This window comes from Sinocyclocheilus grahami, unplaced genomic scaffold (genome assembly GCF_001515645.1).
Source record: "Sinocyclocheilus grahami isolate Dianchi unplaced genomic scaffold, SAMN03320097.WGS_v1.1 scaffold1024.1, whole genome shotgun sequence".
NCBI classification, from domain to species: domain Eukaryota; kingdom Metazoa; phylum Chordata; class Actinopteri; order Cypriniformes; family Cyprinidae; genus Sinocyclocheilus; species Sinocyclocheilus grahami.
In genome coordinates this window covers 331,493-349,613 of record NW_015506203.1, presented here as the reverse complement: position 1 = coordinate 349,613, position 18,121 = coordinate 331,493, and the positions used below count along the sequence as shown (strand labels likewise).

The 18,121-nt window shown below is 32.4% G+C and overlaps 1 protein-coding gene across 1 annotated transcript in view; it reads left to right on the top strand.

Moving 5' to 3' along the window:
* The window catches only part of LOC107565749 (uncharacterized), a 20,770-nt gene extending 17,023 nt beyond the window's left edge, over positions 1-3,747 (top strand). Inside the window, exons 6-7 of the mRNA XM_016251019.1 lie at positions 850-974; positions 2,536-3,747. Coding sequence (XP_016106505.1) covers positions 850-974; positions 2,536-3,324 — 914 coding nt within the window. The 3' untranslated portion in view covers positions 3,325-3,747. The remainder of the gene's footprint in view (positions 1-849; positions 975-2,535) is intronic.
* Positions 3,748-18,121: the final 14,374 nt, after the last annotated feature.

Sequence of the window (18,121 nt, the reverse complement as noted above, 5' to 3'; positions counted from 1 at the left end):
GTACAGGCTAAACAATACTCAGCCGAGAAAGGTGGGTAGAGTGGGTGTTATATAGTGAGTGAGGTGATTAGAAACAGCTGTGTGCAATGAGTGCAATCAGTGCAGTGTGCAAATCATGCAAAGAATGATGGGATATGTAGTCCGGGGTGCTATGCAACAGTTTGTGTTGTGCGAGAGTCAATGTAATGGAAAGGGTGACCTCTGGTGGTGAATAAACGGAAGTCCATGGACCGAAATCGTGACAATATGTTTTGCGGTTTTTTTTTTTTTTTAACAAACTTTATTTTAATTTTTACAAATTTATTTTCCTAGACATAAATGGGCAGTATATTTAATGCAAACTTATGGTAGTAAATGAGACAAAGTTGCTGAAAATTAATGAAAACCTATTTTTCAGTGTTGACTATTATATAACAAGAAAAGATGGATTATATACAAATATTTATTAATTTATTTATTCATTTATTTTTCATTCATTCGCTCTTTTTTATTTTATTTTATTTTACATGAATGGCCACAGTGTATATAATGCAAAATAATGAAAGCAGTTGAGACAAAGTTGCTGAAATTAAATAGTAACCTATTTCACAGTGTTTACTATTATATAACAAAAAAAGTGCATTATATGCAATTGCCAACAAATTAATGATTTATGTATGTATTTATTTTCTTAAACATAAATGGCTAGTATATGATGCAAAATAATGACAGCAATTGAGACAAAGTTGTTGAAATTAAATAAAACCCTATTTCACAGTGTATTCACATCATTATATACGATTGCCAGCAGATTTTATAAGTGACACCAGACTGAACTTTATATTCATATGCAATTTCTGTATTTTTCAGCACCTAAATCCTGGCTTCATATATTAATATGGCCTTGTCTGCTGGCTCTGCTGCTGCTGATCGTTCTACCCATCATGCTTTGCCAGCTGTCAGTAAAGAGAAAGAGCTCCTTACCGAAATCACTGGTAAGTGATTGTGTCATATTCACTGTGGGAAATTCCAGGTGAACATACCTGGAATGGGCTCCCGTCTTACTGGCAGTGAAAAGTCCTGTTTGACAAGAGCGTCACGTTTCTCTTATGCCCCTGAAGGAATGCGTCTTATCTGCACATTGCTCTCGGCAACACAAAATGAGTTTATCATGTCGATTACGGTAAGCACAATTAAACATCTGCTGCCAGAACAACAGTCACGGATTTTCCTTGCAGCACTTCTGCGCTTTCATGGATTATTTACCCTGTTTTGGATTTTGAGATATTATAAAAAGTCTTATCCGTTTGTGATGTGAAAAGATAAATCATGCATGTTGATATTTGCACAGTAAATTTGCTCAGTTTGGGTTCTTGTGTAACCTTGTGTAGTTGTGTTGATTAATCAAGTCAATATTTGGCTTCACAAAACGTCTTTCACTTAAACTTCCCTGTGGACTACAACTCGTTTGATGAATCAGTTCTGCTTCATTCTGTTTCAAATACATGAATCTAGAATCAAATATGATCATATGTGAATTTTATAAGTCAGGGATTTCCACACATTTTTGTCAGCCAAATCTTTGACCTACAATATTTACTTGAAGTAGGATAAATATTTCAATAACTTAACAGCATATTTGCATGTTCATGGTTCTCTGATGTTGATTAATGTTCACATGACATGCATTAACCACTTTTTTATTATTTTATTTTTATTATTTTAAATTATTTATTTTTGGGGTTTAAATGATTGTTTGAAAGTTTTATTTCAATTGTTTTATTTTAAAATGATTTCTTTTCATTTGAATTTTTTCTTATTTAATTGGTTTTTAGTAAGTGTTTTTGTAAATATTTTGCACATTTTATGATTTAATTAGTTTGTAGTGTTTAAATAGTTTTATTTTGCAATGATATATTTTAATTCAACATTTTTCTGATTTAATTAATTTGTAATTAGTGTTTATTTTTTATTTTATTTATTATTTAAAATTTAAAACACTTAATTTTAATATTATTTAATTGACTTTTAGTAAGTGTTTTATTTTTATTATTTTTAAATTATTTATTTTGATTTTACATTTTATGATATAATTAATTTTTAGCAAGTGTTTTATTTAGATTTTTATGTTTTTATTTTACAATATATCTTAATTTAACATTTTTTCGGATTTAATAGATTTTTTAGTGTTTTATTTCAATTTGCTTTTATTTTAAAATTATTTATTTTTATGTGATATTTTAGGATTCCATTGATTTTTAGTTAGTGTTTTATTTAGATTTAAATTTTAAGATGATTTTTGTTTATTTTAATTTGACATTTTTATGATTTAAATGGTTTTTAGTAAGTGTTTTATTTGCGTGGTTTTTATTTTAAAATTATTATTAGCTTTTCATCAACTCACGATTTGGGAAACATAGTTAAAAGTGATTTAAGTGACCAAACGTCCCAGTTTACCTGGGATAGACTGGTGTACCAACAATTTGTTTAAAAATATAAATATATATCCTAAATTTCCGATAGGCTCAAAAACTCTCTTCTCTCCCCGTGAAACAGATCCTGCCAAAGAACAGCAGTCCTGCGTTTTGTTCATATCCCAGAGACGACATCTCTAAAGTGGAAGTGTGGTCCGGATTTGTTGCGACGGTTGATCCACAGGCTGTTTTTCCTCCGCCGAAGTCAGAGATCGTGGTTGATGCTTACGCATCCCAGGAACCCTGTGACCAGGAGTGCACACACGATCAACCGGACATCCCAGTCCAGGACAGCCCAGAGTCTTCTGTGCACTACAGCATGATCGTGCCTTTCCAGATTTCCATCAAACCATCATCTGATGGCACAACAGATGAAACCCACTCGGATTCATTTGGTCCAGAGTCCATTTCGAGCTTTTCAATAAGCCATTCAGACACCGAAAACAACAGCGGGCCACTGGTGGTGCCGGTTAGACCCACTAAAAACGGTGCGCTGCAGTTTCACGACTGTTTATTCCAGTGTGACACTGGTCAAAATTCTCCAGAACCTTCCCAGGACTCAGAAGGTTTATCTGGAGAACAAACTCCTTTACTATCTGACCTAGTTCAGAAGGACTCCAGGTACAGCTCATCCTACCTGCCCTTACATGTTTCTGACGTTGTGACGTCAAACTACAGGCAAAACTGGCTGCCAGGGATTCCTCTGGAGGGACAACAAGACCAGAGGACTTATGTTATGAGGACAGACCACCTCCAGGACTCAACTGAACCTGATGAGGACTTCATAGATGAAGAGGAACTTAGAGTTGGTGTGATCTTTCTGGACAGGTGGATGGTGGAGACGCAGGGATTGACTTTGTCTTGCAACTAACCGGCGGAGCTTCTTGCTCTTCTCAGTGCTCATCTTAGTACGTCCATGCCAGATAAAAAAAAATGTTAAACGATCATCTGTTGGGTTTTGCCAGCTCATTGCATCAGGTAGTTGTGTAGGAAGTGGTGCAAGTTTGAGAGTTCGTACAAACGTTATGAGTTCACTAGCTTCATTTAAAGGTCTTTCCGTATGAAATCGACCAAACTTCAGAAACCTCCCCAGCTAAAATGCTTGATTTTGTTAAATTTTTCTGAAAGACAAACATAAAAAGTGATGAAAGCCAACATATTACGTGCCATAGATTAATATTTACTGAGTAATCCACTATTTTGTCAAAATGTGGGGTCAAAATGACCCTTTTCACCTGAGATTTGGAGCCATATTATAGGTGGGGAAAAATGGCAGCTACATCATGTTAATATTACACAGAGATTGGTAGGTCTATTAGTAAAATCCGTTGACCTACGCAATCTTTGTTGCATTATGTGCCAATGGTGACCATTCAAAAATGGGAAAAATTCACTTTTTTGTGATTTTTTCCAAAGTTTACATGCCTGAAACTCAAGAGGTATTAAAGATATCTTAATATTCTTTTAGATGTTGGTTCTTAAGAAAAGTTTCTTTTGTAATCTTAATTTTTAAGGCCCAATATGGTTCAGTTCCAGAGATATTGGGGTCTCAATTTGGCTCCATGAGTAAATTGTTAAACTCTACAGATTAACAGCGGTCAAAAACCAAATGCAAATACAAAATAGTGGATTACTCAATAAATATTCATCCATAGCATGTCATTTTTTGGCCTTCTTTCACATTTATGTATTTCTCTCAACAGAAAAAAAATATATTTATATATATATTTTAGCCAGAGACCTTGAGTTGAGTTAACACAAAATGACCCTAAAGGGAATTTCGAAAGTAATGAGTGTTTTCAAACTGGCACTTTGACTGAAACTAAGCTTATCTGTAGCATTGCCATTTTCACAAGTGTTATACCATTTGTTTGTCAATATGTCTCTGTTTTAACTTATTTTACTATTTAATTAATGCATAATGCATAATGAGTCAAAATGCAGACAAACCTGAAATACATGTTGTAATTGCTGTGTTGTTGCATTTTCCAGAAACATTGACGGGTTTGACAGTATTTGTTGCGCTAATCTGAATAACGTGAAGGTCAGCATGAAATACTGTTCAAAACCCATTTAACTTCTGATGCATTTCTCAGGGAAACAAGATATTCAAGAAACGTTTGCATAGCTGTTTATAATCGGATTGATGGCTCGGTTGGTCTGAAAAGAGTTCATGTAAACACCTCAATCGATCTGATTGAGCTTGATCTGAATGGAATAATAGACATGAAATTCAACTATATTCTCAATCTGAGTAAAAAATACCTTTTGCACATGCACAGTGATAGGGTTACATACGTTTAACATAATTCGAATGTGTACAGTATGCCCTGAAGTTTTGATTTGAATTGGCCTACATGAAATGCACATGTATGCACATGAATATGTGAATTGTATTGCAACATTTATGGTTCATGTAGAATTTTCTGAATCTGAAATCAGATTGGATTCGTTCTGACTGATGAAAATTAGTGCAAGCATACCAAATGAGAAAAAATGTCATGCAACTCTTGATTTGATCAGTTTTTATTGATTTGATCATAAAAAGTAATAGAACATTTTTAATAGCATGCCGTAATGAATCGCTTACAGTAAGGCAATGGATGCATTAAGAAAGTTAATGAGGCTCATTTTGATTTCATGCTGACTTTTATAAAACATTTTAACAGTAACTTTGAAGGGTTATTTCATTGTGCAGCTCTATACAAACAATGACAGACCTGGAAGGCGTGTCTGTAAAAACACGTCTTAAACATAATGCTGGAAATTTCCACACTCGTGAATTATATATTTGCATACCAGATAAAAGACTCTCATGTTCCTTGGAGTCGGTGTGAAAGGCTTCATGGGGATTTTACAGTCTGCAGCTATAAGGAAGTGCTGAAGTGTGTTAGGTGCTGCGAAATACCTCAGAAACACTGACAAAAGGAGGAAACAAACATACAATTGCAAGGCGAAGAAAATCAGGAAAAATAACCCTAGTCTAAATCTTCCATAATCTTATTGCGAGTTGCAGACGCTTGATCCTCAAACATGTCAAATATGTTATTTAAATAATGTACTGTTCATCTCATATTGGACTAGCAGTGTATTGATTTGATTGGCATAGTAAAGTTTTTTTTTTATATATTTGTTCTTTCACTTTAATTTTTGATGAGTCATTTTGAATATTACAGTATATTGGTTCTCTACTGTAAGGTTTGTTATGGTAAATTATGCTTAGTTTTGCTCAAAACATCACTTGTTTTGCAGCGCAGATCTCATCCACATTTAAACACTGTACAGAGAGCAAACAATGCAAAGGTCAGAGTAATTTTCATCGCACGCTCATAAACCGTTCACAGTGATAATATGAGAAAATGATTATCTAAAGGTGACAAAGTTCCTCTGTTGTTGCGTGACAAAACAGGTCACCTTTCACCCGGAAAACAGAAGGAAAAATATATGCACTGCTGTTCAAAAGTTTGGGTTCAGTACGATTTTTAATATTTAAAAACAAACAACAAGGCTGCATATGTTTGATCAAAAATACAGAAAAAAATAATACAATTGTGAAATATTATTACAATTTAAAATAATGATTTTCTATTTTAATATACTTTAAAATATTATTTATTTCTGTGATGCACAGCTTCAGTGTCACACGATCTTCAGAAATCATTCTTGTATGCTGCTTTGCTGCTCAAGAAACATTTCTGATTATCATCAATGTTGAAAACAGTTTTGTGACATTGACATTTTTGACGTTGTTACTGTAATGTCTCAAGACTTGTTTTGGATTCTCATTAGATTCTCAGTCAAGTGAAAGTTGAAGTAAACTTAGTTTTAAAACTGTAATTATTAATAATGTCTCTCATCAGTTCATTATCTCCAGTGTCTCTGAGGCGTAATTAATTCAGATTCCCAGTGCTGGAAATATAATTTGGTAGATGATCTTACTCTTCCCCCCAAAATACACAGACTAGATATAATATATTTTAATTTTCACAGCTCATTATGAAGTTGGTGATTGATTTAGGTCGTGGTAACTTGTTAATCTGCCTTTTAAAGTTTAAAGTTTGTTTCGCCGTCTGTTTCATTCTGTGCTTGGTAATTAATTGAATGTCTGTTTAATGAGTGATAATCAAATAGAACAGGTGCATGAAGGTTGGAATGCTCATTTATATTTTACTTTTTTTAGAATAATAATGTGTAGAAAAGAGCAGTGTGAAGCACTGTTGTAGAGCAGTGCAGTGTTTGTGATCAGTGATTAAACATTCACTCCTCGCAGGTGTGTAGATTACAGGCGAAAGATCTGGAAGCTGTGAGATGAAAAAACTGGAGGTGTACATCTCATGAGGCTTTGATGAGTTCTTTCTGGTCCTCAAAACCTATTGGCTGAGAGGTCTGTCCACTCATGAGATATAGGTGCGGATCATTTTACTGAATCTTTTTTTTTCAGTCATTTAGTTAATTTCAGAAGAATATAATTAAAATGTTTCATGTTAATAGCCAAATTCCCCAACACATTTCACTTAAGAAAAAAACTATATTGCACCAATGTACCCACACAGAAATTTTGGTCAGATTTTTTTTTTTTAAAGATTATCCGATCTCATTTTGCAAGTGACTTTTCTTTCTGTTTTAAAGATGCTTTCTTTTGATTGTTTGACTGCTCAAAAGAGAAAATAAATATAAAATATAACTTAAATATAAATGTAATTTAATTAATTTGTGTTTCCTGCTAGATAAATTTCACATAAACAAAAATCCTGCTCTAAACCTCTCTTTTATTTATTCAGAGTTGATTTAGACAAGTATATGGAAACTATCCAAAGTTCTGTTAATCCTAAAGCAGTGAAAACTGCATCTCTATTTTCATCCTATGTGTCCTCTTAAGGGGAAAAAACAAACATACAGGCCTATAGGACTATAGTTAAACCATGGTAACCACAACTTAACCATGGTTTTGCTACACTAACCATAGTTTAACAATGGTATTTGAAGTAAAACTGCTTATACAAAAAAAAAAAAAGGCTTTTTTTATACTACACTTTTACTATAATAAAATCAGAATTTGTATTTGTGTATTCTTTCTTTCTTTCTATGTTTTTATAACTGTACTGCCTCAATATTTTGATGTTTTGTACTGTTTAGAAATCAGAAAAAGATTCGTCATACACACTCCAAAGTCCAGGTCTGAATCAAATGATTCTCGAACCCGCTCCGAAGTTACAATTTAAATCAAATGATTCACAATCCGTGCTCCATCCCAATCTGAATAAAGTATGGTGTACCATCATTTTAGGGATTGCGGATTGTGAATCATTCAATTTGTGAAATGATTCGCAAACCCACTCCGAAGTTCCGATCTGAATCAAAAGATCGAACATGCTACGAAGTTCCCATCAAGGTACTAATGAACGTAGTTTCATGTTTCCCTGTTGAAAAAACCAGCATATGCTGGTTAGGTATGTTTTGACACTGGGATGCTGGTGTAAGCTGGTCCTTTGCTGGTCCTTTGCTGGTTTATGCTGGTCATGTGCTGGCAAAGGACCAGCACAAACCAGCAAAAGGACCAGCATAAACCAGCAAAGGACCAGCTTACACCAGCAAAGGACCAGCACAAACCAGCAAAAGGACCAGCACAAACCAGCAAAGGACCAGCATAAACCAGCAAAAGGACCAGCATAAACCAGCAAATGACCAGCTTAAACCAGCAAAGGACCAGCACAAACCAGCAAAAGGACCAGCTTAAACCAGCAAAAGGACCAGCTTAAACCAGCAAAGGACCAGCTTAAACCAGCAAAGGACCAGCAAAGAACCAGCTAAAACCAGCAAAGGACCAGCTTAAACCAGCAAAAGACCAGCTTAAACTAGCATCCCAGTGTCAAAACATACCTAACCAGCATATTTTCAACAGGGTTGTCAGGGATGTTGGACCATAATTAAGACTCTATGTTTAATAGGAATAAGGGATGATTCATGAAATACCTGTACTGTAATTAGTTAACGATGACACATTCACAAATTGAGTTTGTAGTAAATAGAACTGATGAGCACGAGTAGAGCAGCTGATACTGAACGTGCATGCAGCAGTTAGAGAGGTTCTCGTTCTCGAGTCAACTACCCGGCGCGCTGCACACATGCTGCTCTGCTCGTGTTCATCATCAGTTCAGTCAGTGTACTGTTTGAGTAAATGAATTACTCCCGGATATTGGTTTATTTCGACTCAGAAGGAGTGTCAGCCTTGTTAAAAAAGTTAATAATTTAAGTAATTTGTGGATTAATGCTTACTGGAGACGCGAACCATTTCAAACGATTCAGTCTGATTTGGTGAACTGGTTCAACCGGTTCACTAAGAAGAACCAGTTAAATCGAACGATTCGTTCGCAAACCGGACATCGCTACAAATGAGTGGCGAACCCTCTCCAAAGTCTCAATCTAAATCAACTAATTCAACTTTTTCGGAGATGTGAGCTCCAGGGCGTCAGCGGTCGTTCAGCTCATGAACCCGCAGAGAGCAGCCTCACCTCGGTCAGATCTTCTGACGTTTACCACTGGCTCTGATGTCTCTATAGTGGTTAAACATGAGATATCATTTGTTTTAGGTAAATCTAATAGGCAGTCTTTGGTCTCATTAATCTATTATTTGTTCCAGAGCAAATAGTTTTGGCTGAGGGCAAAGTCTCGTAACATTTTATTTTAATGTAAATTTAATGCTGTATATCTGTTGTTGTTGTTTGTTAAGTATTATTATTCAATAAATAATATTTATATAAATAATAGTATTTAGTATTGGGAAACGGTGTGTTTTCGATGGTGATTAGTTATATTAATCTGCCATTAGATGGCGACAAGAGACAAGTTTTTATGAGTGAGTCAGCAGTAAAGACTTTTATATTGAAAGAGACTGAAACGCTGTTGTAAACAAGTTATTTTTCTTTCAGCAACACCTTTTAAGTCACATCCAACAAATGCACTGCCACTGAGCAGCGCTGTGATTGGAAATCACCCTTAGATGAAAGGATAGTACGACAAAGATATCTTTTCCTCAGCGGACATTCAAACTAATGCATTTGAGATTGAGCAGAAGAATGAATGCTGTATCAGATGCAGGAAATCACGCTCGCTCAGTCCATCTCTCTCATAATACACCGCTTTTAATACAGTACAAAATACGCTTTTAATGAAGTTCCTTCGTTTCTAGTTCTAAAGGGAGGTTTTGGAATTAGTAACAGAGGCTTGGGCTCAGCTGTTAAACTTTCAACTTTAGATTTGAATCCGTGGCGGAAGGAAGTAGTTTTGCACAAAAGAGGGTTTTTAAAGACAATCCATGGTTGTTTATTTTTTATTTACACACCCGCGCTGTCGAACTGTTGTATAAATGCAATATCACACTCGTAGCCGTGCGATATGGCTGTATATCAGCATGGCTGTGATTAACTACAGCACAAGTCTGCAATCACAGCCATGCTGATATAGAGCTAATATCTCACGTGTTCAGTAACAACATTTCTGATGTCATTATACCTTTTTTATTACTATTATCCATCATAGCCATATACTTTTGAATGCACATCAAATGAGAAAGGTGACTTTACAATGGTTAGGCTATGTAGCAGCAGGGGTTAACCAGATCACGTTAACCTGTCAGACCCGACTCGATTCTGTCTGATACAAGTGAATGTCATTTCAATTTTTTTACAGGATGTTTAAACCCATTAAATCAGCCTGACTCGGTCACATTTGTGTCCTGCAAAAATAGCTGTATAGTGAACACTTGAATGTTTTATTAATCTAAAAGATCTGCAACAATGGACTTGCTGCTGATTATTATTTATCGGCTCTCTGATTGATGTTCTTTGTCTAGAGAAAGCGTTTGCATCTCATGCAGAAGCAGGACTAGCAGATGCGTGAATGTGTTTAATTAGCATGTGGGCAGATTTGCTTTCTCCTCTCCTGTGCACTTTTCCTCTATATCGCCAAACAGCTTGATAGATGTGTCGTTTGAGTTAATTGGATGCACATACGCGCACACACAAACACACACTCTCTCTTCCAACACTTTTGCATTTTAATGTGATCTTTGACTCGCTATTTAAAGGGGGGAAAAAAACAAAAAAGTCATTATTTCCTTGCCCTCATGTTGATCCAGACTTGTATATCCTGTTTCTTCTCCTGTAGGAGCACAGAAGGGGAAATTGTGTACCTCTTTCAGTATGCAAAAGTTCATAGTGATCACGGCAGTCAAACTGCAAAAGGACAAAAATCACTTCAAGTATTATAACAGTAGTGCGTTTCACTCCATGCACAATATTTCATATCTTCTTAACTCTGCTTTGAGTGAGGAACAAACTTTTTTTTTTAAGAATTTTGTAAATCTTTCCCTCCACTAAAGCTTTCACTTTTGCATGTGTTCAGATTCAGAACTTTTGCATCAATGGACTAGGTTTGATTGCATTCTTTGCATATTTTCAGCGGGGTTATTATTGTTAACTAAAACTAAAACCATTAAAAAATTACTTGCAATAAAATAAACATTAACTGAAATAAAAATGCCTTTTTTTCCCTTTTTTTTATTAACCTATTTATTTCAGCAACTTCTCTCATTTTGAATACAACCTAATAAAAATTCATTTAAATTGAAAAATAAAATAATAATAATTAAATTAATTTTAAAAAATCACATACACAAATTACTAAAAATAAATAAAATTATTAATGAAATAAAATTAAATAAAATAGAATCTAATTATATTATATATTATATTTGGTAAAAATATTACCAAAAACTATAACAGCATATCAGTGATACTAAAATAACCTTGTAAATAACATATTACATGTTATTCTGTCCAATGCATTTAGCAAGAATGCACCAGGTTTGTCTGCATACTTTTTAACCTTGATTTTTAGCAATAACCAAGGTTATAATTGTTAACTTAAACTAAAACCATGAAGAAAAAAACACATTTTCAGTTGAAATAAAATAAGCATTAACTGTAATAAATATAAAAAACTTCTCATTTTAATTTAGTTTAAATTGAATACTAAAAATTAAATAAACTAAAACTTAAAACTACTTAAAATATGTCAAACTTACAAAAAACACAACAAAATTCTAAATATTAACAAAAACTATAATAGTGATATTATAGTTAATAGCTAATAACTATTATTATAAACTAAAACTAAAACCACAATAATAATTACTTGCAATAACATAAACATTAAGTGAAATAAAATTATTTACAATTCAAATATTAAATAAATTATTTAAATAATAATAAAAACAATATTTCTCAGTTTCATCTAGTTAAATTGAATAAAACTTACATTAAATTAAAAATGTAAAAAACTCAAATTAATACAAATTTAAAATCAAAATAAATGTTCATTACTTGAAGTAACATTAGCATTAACTGTAATAAAATATAAAATTTTCATTTAGTTTAAATTTAAATGCTACAATCAAATTAAATAAACTAAAATTAAAAAACTTAAAAACTACTTAAAATATGTAAAACTTACAAAAAACAACAAAATTCAAAATATTAACAAAAACTATAATAGTGATATTATAGTTAATAAAAATAATAGCTATTATTATAAACTAAAACTAAAACCATAAAAAATAAATACTTGCAATAAAATAAACATTAAGTGAAATAAACATTTTATGTAAATAAAAGTTAAATAAGTAAAATAAAACTTACATTAAATTAAAAATGTAAAAAACTAAAATTAATACAAATTTTAAAACAAAATACATTTTCATTACTTGAAATAGCATTAGTATTAACTGTAATAAAATATTACATTTTCATTTAGTTTAAATTGCTACAATAAAATTACATTTAAAAAACCTATAATAGTGATATTATAGTTTATCATTTTAATCAGTGCCAAAAAATTTGCAAAGAACATTAAATCTGATTGTGTTTGATTCAATGCACAAAGTATTTAATGAAACTTGAATATATGCACTACTGTTCTGGTTAATGCTGCTTAATGTTTTTGTGCTGTTTTTTGTCCTTGGCAGTCCTGGCATGTTTGAGACCACATGAGGGTTAGTAAATAAAGTCTTTGTTCATGATTTGTTGAGCTCTTTGTTTAAATGTGTGTGTGATTGTGTGTGACAGCAGTCGGCCGCATTATCAGACGCAGTCAGACATTCGGATCATGCGTCTCTCAACAGGACCGATTTGAGAGCATGTTTCTGGCCTGTGTTTCATTCGTCACAATGGGAACAGACAAAGCTGGCATGCTGTTGTTCTGGTCATGCGGTTTATTCTTAGTCTCAATGTCACAGCTGAAACGGTAGAAGTGGTTGGCATTGTTTACTGCGGCAGGTGTGGCAGCAAATGCTTATAACCAGCGCTGCTCTCACACCCTAAACTCTACCTGAATCACACATACTGTACACTCAAACTGTACACTCATGCAGGTGACACTCGCTAATCACTGCTATAAAGTCTCTAAATGACACCAGCTGCATTTAAAGCCGCTGTAAAATGCAGATAAACACACGGGAAGCAGTTATGACACATTGCTCACATTGCTTGTGATGCTCATCATTTGTAGTTGATTTGTAAAAATTGATAAATGTAAATGTGACACACCAGTGATAATTGAGTTATTTATGTTAAACTCTATAATTTCTTCTTTTTTTCTATTTACTGTAGCTCAATATTCGTTTTAGTAATTTAAGTACTTCAACAACTTTACTAATTAATTTTATGTTATTTATGTATTATAACATCTATTAATATTTTGAATTAGCTTTTATTTTTACATTTTCAGTTTTAATTTTTAATTTATTTATTTTTATATTTACATTTTCATCAGTTTCTTTTTTCTATATTCTTTTTTTTTGTTATTTCTGTTTATCTCTATTTTTTGTTTCAGTGTAAGTTTTAATCATTTCAGTTGTCCCGCTTAGACTTATTCAATAATTTCAATGTTATTTATGCACTAATATAGTATCTATTAATTTTTTGAATTAGCTTTTATTTTTTCATTTTCAGTTTTATTCATTCATTTTTTGTTTTATTTTTAATCTTATTTATTTATTTTATATTTTAAATGTACATTTTTTTGCTCGTCATTTTTCATCAGTTTATTCTTTTTATTTCTATTTATCTCTATTTTTTGTTTCAGTATTAGTTTTAATCATTTCAGTACTTCCGCCTAGACTTGTTCATTAATTTAAACGTTATTTGTGTACTATTATAGTATCTACTAATCATTTTAATCAGCTTTTGATCTTATTACATTTTCAGTTTTAAATTCAGTAATTTTGTTGCTTTTATTATTTTCATCAGTTTGGATTATTTTTAAATATTTCTGTTTAGCTCTATTTTTATTTCACTATAGTATTTATTAATATTTTGAAGTACCTTTTATTTTTATTTTTACCTTTTGATTTTAATTTTTATTGAAATTATTTAATTTCTGTTAAGCTCTATTTTTGGTTCAGTGTTAGTTTTAATAATTTCCATTCTTAAACTTATTTAAATAAGTTTTTATGTATATTTGATTTTATTTCAATTAAAATAATTATTATATTTTTTTTGAATGCACTAATTTTATATGTTGCTTGACAGTCTGTAGTAACATTAAAAAAAATAATCAAATGTTTATTTCAATTATAAACGTTCATAAAGGCAACTTTATTGTGAACACTGGTGTGTTTTATCACATTATTTTTTAATACTAATATTAAAGCAATACGCCACTCAATACCATGCGTTATAGTGATTTTTACCACGGCTTTTAGCTTAAAAACGACTGCAGACTTGTATCTTGTCAAATGAGCACAGTTTAAAGCATTATTGAGATTTCTTGTGAGAAAAGCTTTATCTGGGGTCATTTCCAAATCGAATGCTGTGACCGTAGACAAACGTGAGTGTCAGGATCTCATCTGATCTCTTCTTCAAAGGCTTTAATGCAGATCTGAGCATGTTTTATTGCTGAGATCTTCATGCATTGTTTCCACAGATCTCTTTTCCCACAGCTCCTCTATCCCACAATACACTGGTCCATTGTGTGATTCCAGGTCTTGTGTCCCCTGATCTCACTGTAAGCCTATCTGGATGCTTTGAACTGATCACTGTTCCTGCTGGGGCTCTATAGTTACACCTTGAGGAGCAGGCACGTGCACAGGTAGGGCTCAAAACTCCGAAGTGCCCTTTTTTTGGTGATGGTGCCAGGTAGGGCTCAACCTGTGCAGAGCACATGCCCTTTTTGCCCTTAAACTCCGAAGTGCCCTTTTTTTGGTGATGGTGCTTTTTTTTTTTTCCTTCAATGAATCAATGATATTGGTCACCCTTTACATCTGTCTGTCTGCTTTACAAATATTTAGCTAATGAAAGGTATTAAAAACAGCTTGTGGCTAAATCTTGTTGGATCCGCTCAAACTGTCAGTAAACCTCATAACTCCACCCCCTCTCTCTTGACTGAATGAACTGAAGTTCCAGAGCAGGTCTGAACTAGGTCTGCAAGGGTAAATAAAGATCATGTTGTTTGAATAAGTACAGTGTTTTCTTTACGCAAGAAACACTATGTCTATAAAGGCTCATAATTTATGTATTTGAAACTGAGTGCTGCGCCCATACAGCTACAACAAACACCTTTTTTTTATTTTACAACAAACACCTGGTGATGAAAACGTAACGCCGTCGTTTTAATGACGGACCAAATGCACATTTGCACACATTCACTGGTCAAAAACCCCGTAACTGCATTTGAGTTTGACACAAAGCGACTGAGTGATCCTCGTCACCTAGGTCAAATATATTTCTAAGAAATGTATGATTGCTGATACACTTAATTTATTAACATTTAATCATATTATATGGTTGCATGGCTAATTCATGTTTACGCTGTTAATATGCATGTATTCTAGCTAGCTAATTCTTTAATCCAGTATTCTATACTCTCTGCTCGTCTTCAAATGTATTAACGTAGTAAAACATGGTTTTACTACAGTAATGTTGTAGTAACCAAAAAAAAACTTTACAGAATCAAATCACTGTGAAATCTTTATATTTTATCATGCATAATGTAGTACATTATATATTACATAGCTAAAAAAATATTTTTCTTCAAACGTAATTTTATTGAACTTTATGTGTGCAAAGCAGAAAAATTGAATTATGTATATACTGTATATATAAATATTGGATAAGAAAACATTTGTAGTACAAAAATAAGACAACGCCAATATTACAAAATATAACATTAAAAAGTGTATAAATCACTCGTTTTTCTTTGCTTGTTTTGAATGTGCGCCCTCTAGCGGTCAAAACTTAGATATTGTACCTTTAAGAGTCAGACAACTCAATATAATTCATTCAGGAATAAATTATGAGATCTCATGAGTAATTTTTCAAAAATAAAAATTCAAGTTATAATGCCCTATGAATATTCCTCAACAAATTGTTTGAAAACTAAATTATCTATGAAAGATAAATTGAAAAATTGTGAAAGAATTACTAATGAGATCTCCTTTTTCCTCTAAAAAGCAATGAGATTAAACTGAGGGGGGAAAATATATACATATATAAATACATATATACATATACATACACACACAGTTTTTAATAATTTTATTTCAGTTTTAGTTATTTTAGTACATAGTTAAGTACTTAGTTAAACTAAATTAAAATGAGAAATGTTTCCTTGGTAACTAGCTGAAATAAAGTTTTATATTTTATTTTATTTCAGTTAATGTTTATTTTATTTCAATTAATGAACATTTTTATGGTTTTATTTTTAGCTGTAGTTTAATTTTAACTTTAGTTAACGATAATAACACTGAATAGCCATTTATTTCAGTTAATGTTTATTTTATTAATAAAATATTAATATCAATCAATTATTAATAATGATTTTTGTGGTATTAGTTTTAGCTTTAGTTAAGAATAATAACTCTGAATGGCCCTACAACATTCATTTTCATGCAAAATATTATAAAAATACGTCAATTTATTTCAGTTGATGTTTATTTTTATTACAAATAATACATGTTTTGCTTTAGTTAATGATAATAACCCTGAATAATAACCCTGAATTCTAAGCAGGCTTCATTTTTATGCAAAATATTTCTAAAATATAAAACTTTTGTTGGTTGGTTTGTTAGTTTGTTGCAACTGCCTAAAATAAAAATGTAAGTTTAGTTTTTTGTTGTTGTTGTTATTTAGATTTAGTTAACAATAAGAACCCTGAATGGTCCTAAAACAGACTTGATTTTTATCCAGAATCTTCTTTCTTTCTTTTTATTTGTGGGTGAAATGTGTCATGTTCTTGACAGGTTTTGTGAGTCACATAGGTCCACATGTAGACTGTAATATGTTGCATCAGTCCTTCATATTGCACGTGTACTGTATGAATATGATTTGGGAGGTCTGTTTTTGGAGAGGCGATGGAAATGGGCCATGACTCGTCCTGTTGTGCATGTGATGGCTGTGATTCTCTGTCCTTCTGACAGCTGTGTGCTTCTGCTCCATGCAGGTGCTGCCGAGAGCTTTGCAATGGCTACCAAAATAGTAACGGAGCGCTGACAGGAGGAGCAGATGTCTCACAGCATGCAGATGTCGTCCCAGATCAAGAAGAGAAAGTTCAAATCCAGGTAGAACCACACTGACCCTCCAAGCACGCCACCAATGCATGCACACGCTTCCCGGCTTCAGGAAACCAGTGTAAATCATCAGCGTTCATTAGTGAAGCTCAGTCTGCTGTCCCTCCATCAGAGAGCAGCTGGCTCAACATACGAGCTCTTATCAGCTCTTCTGACGCTTTCTAACGGGACCCGGGTCTTGAAGAGTTCAGCAGGACATTGAGCATGTTTTTGGCGTTTACTCATCGTCCTGCTGTTTTAACCTGTAGGATTTTCTTTCTTCCATGAAACACAAAAAATATGGATGACAAATCATAAAAATATAATATGCAGAATGTCTGAGCTGCTCTTTTCCATACAGTAGAAGTGGCTTATGTTAGCAAGCTTTAAAAAGGACAAAAAAATCACTACAAAAGTATATATAATATAATATAATATAATAAAATAATTGTTATATATAATTCTTACATATGTATTATATATACAGTAGCTTTTTGCCTTTTTATATTTTATCTATTTTTTTGCCTCAAAACAAATAAAGTAAAATGTTTAGTTGTTGAAAATACTGTCATAATTTAAAATAAATAAATAAATATAAATCAGTAAATAAATGATGGCCCTAAAACAGGATATATATATATTATATTATACTACATTATATATTTAATATTTTTTTATTTCAGATTTTTTTTTTTTCTTTTTTGCATCAAAGTAATAAAAATAATATAATATAATATAATTGGTTCATGCGATAAATCCCGCCTCTTGTGTTCTTGCGCGTTCGCGAATCAGTCTGAATGAACAATATAATGGCATTAATGGGAAGACTCATTTAAAAAAGTAAGTAAACAACTCACACACTTAGATGTAACCACTTTGTTAAATCAAAATAAGACTTGAAATGGTCTGAAAACATGATCCATGGGAGTTTTTAGTCAGTAAATCAGCTTGTTGAAATTTAAAGTAAATTTCTGTGTCTGTGACCAATATTTACTGAGCTTTGATGACTGATGAACCGAATAATTCAAAAATAGTTAAAAGTTAACTATTAAAAAGAATAGCTGAA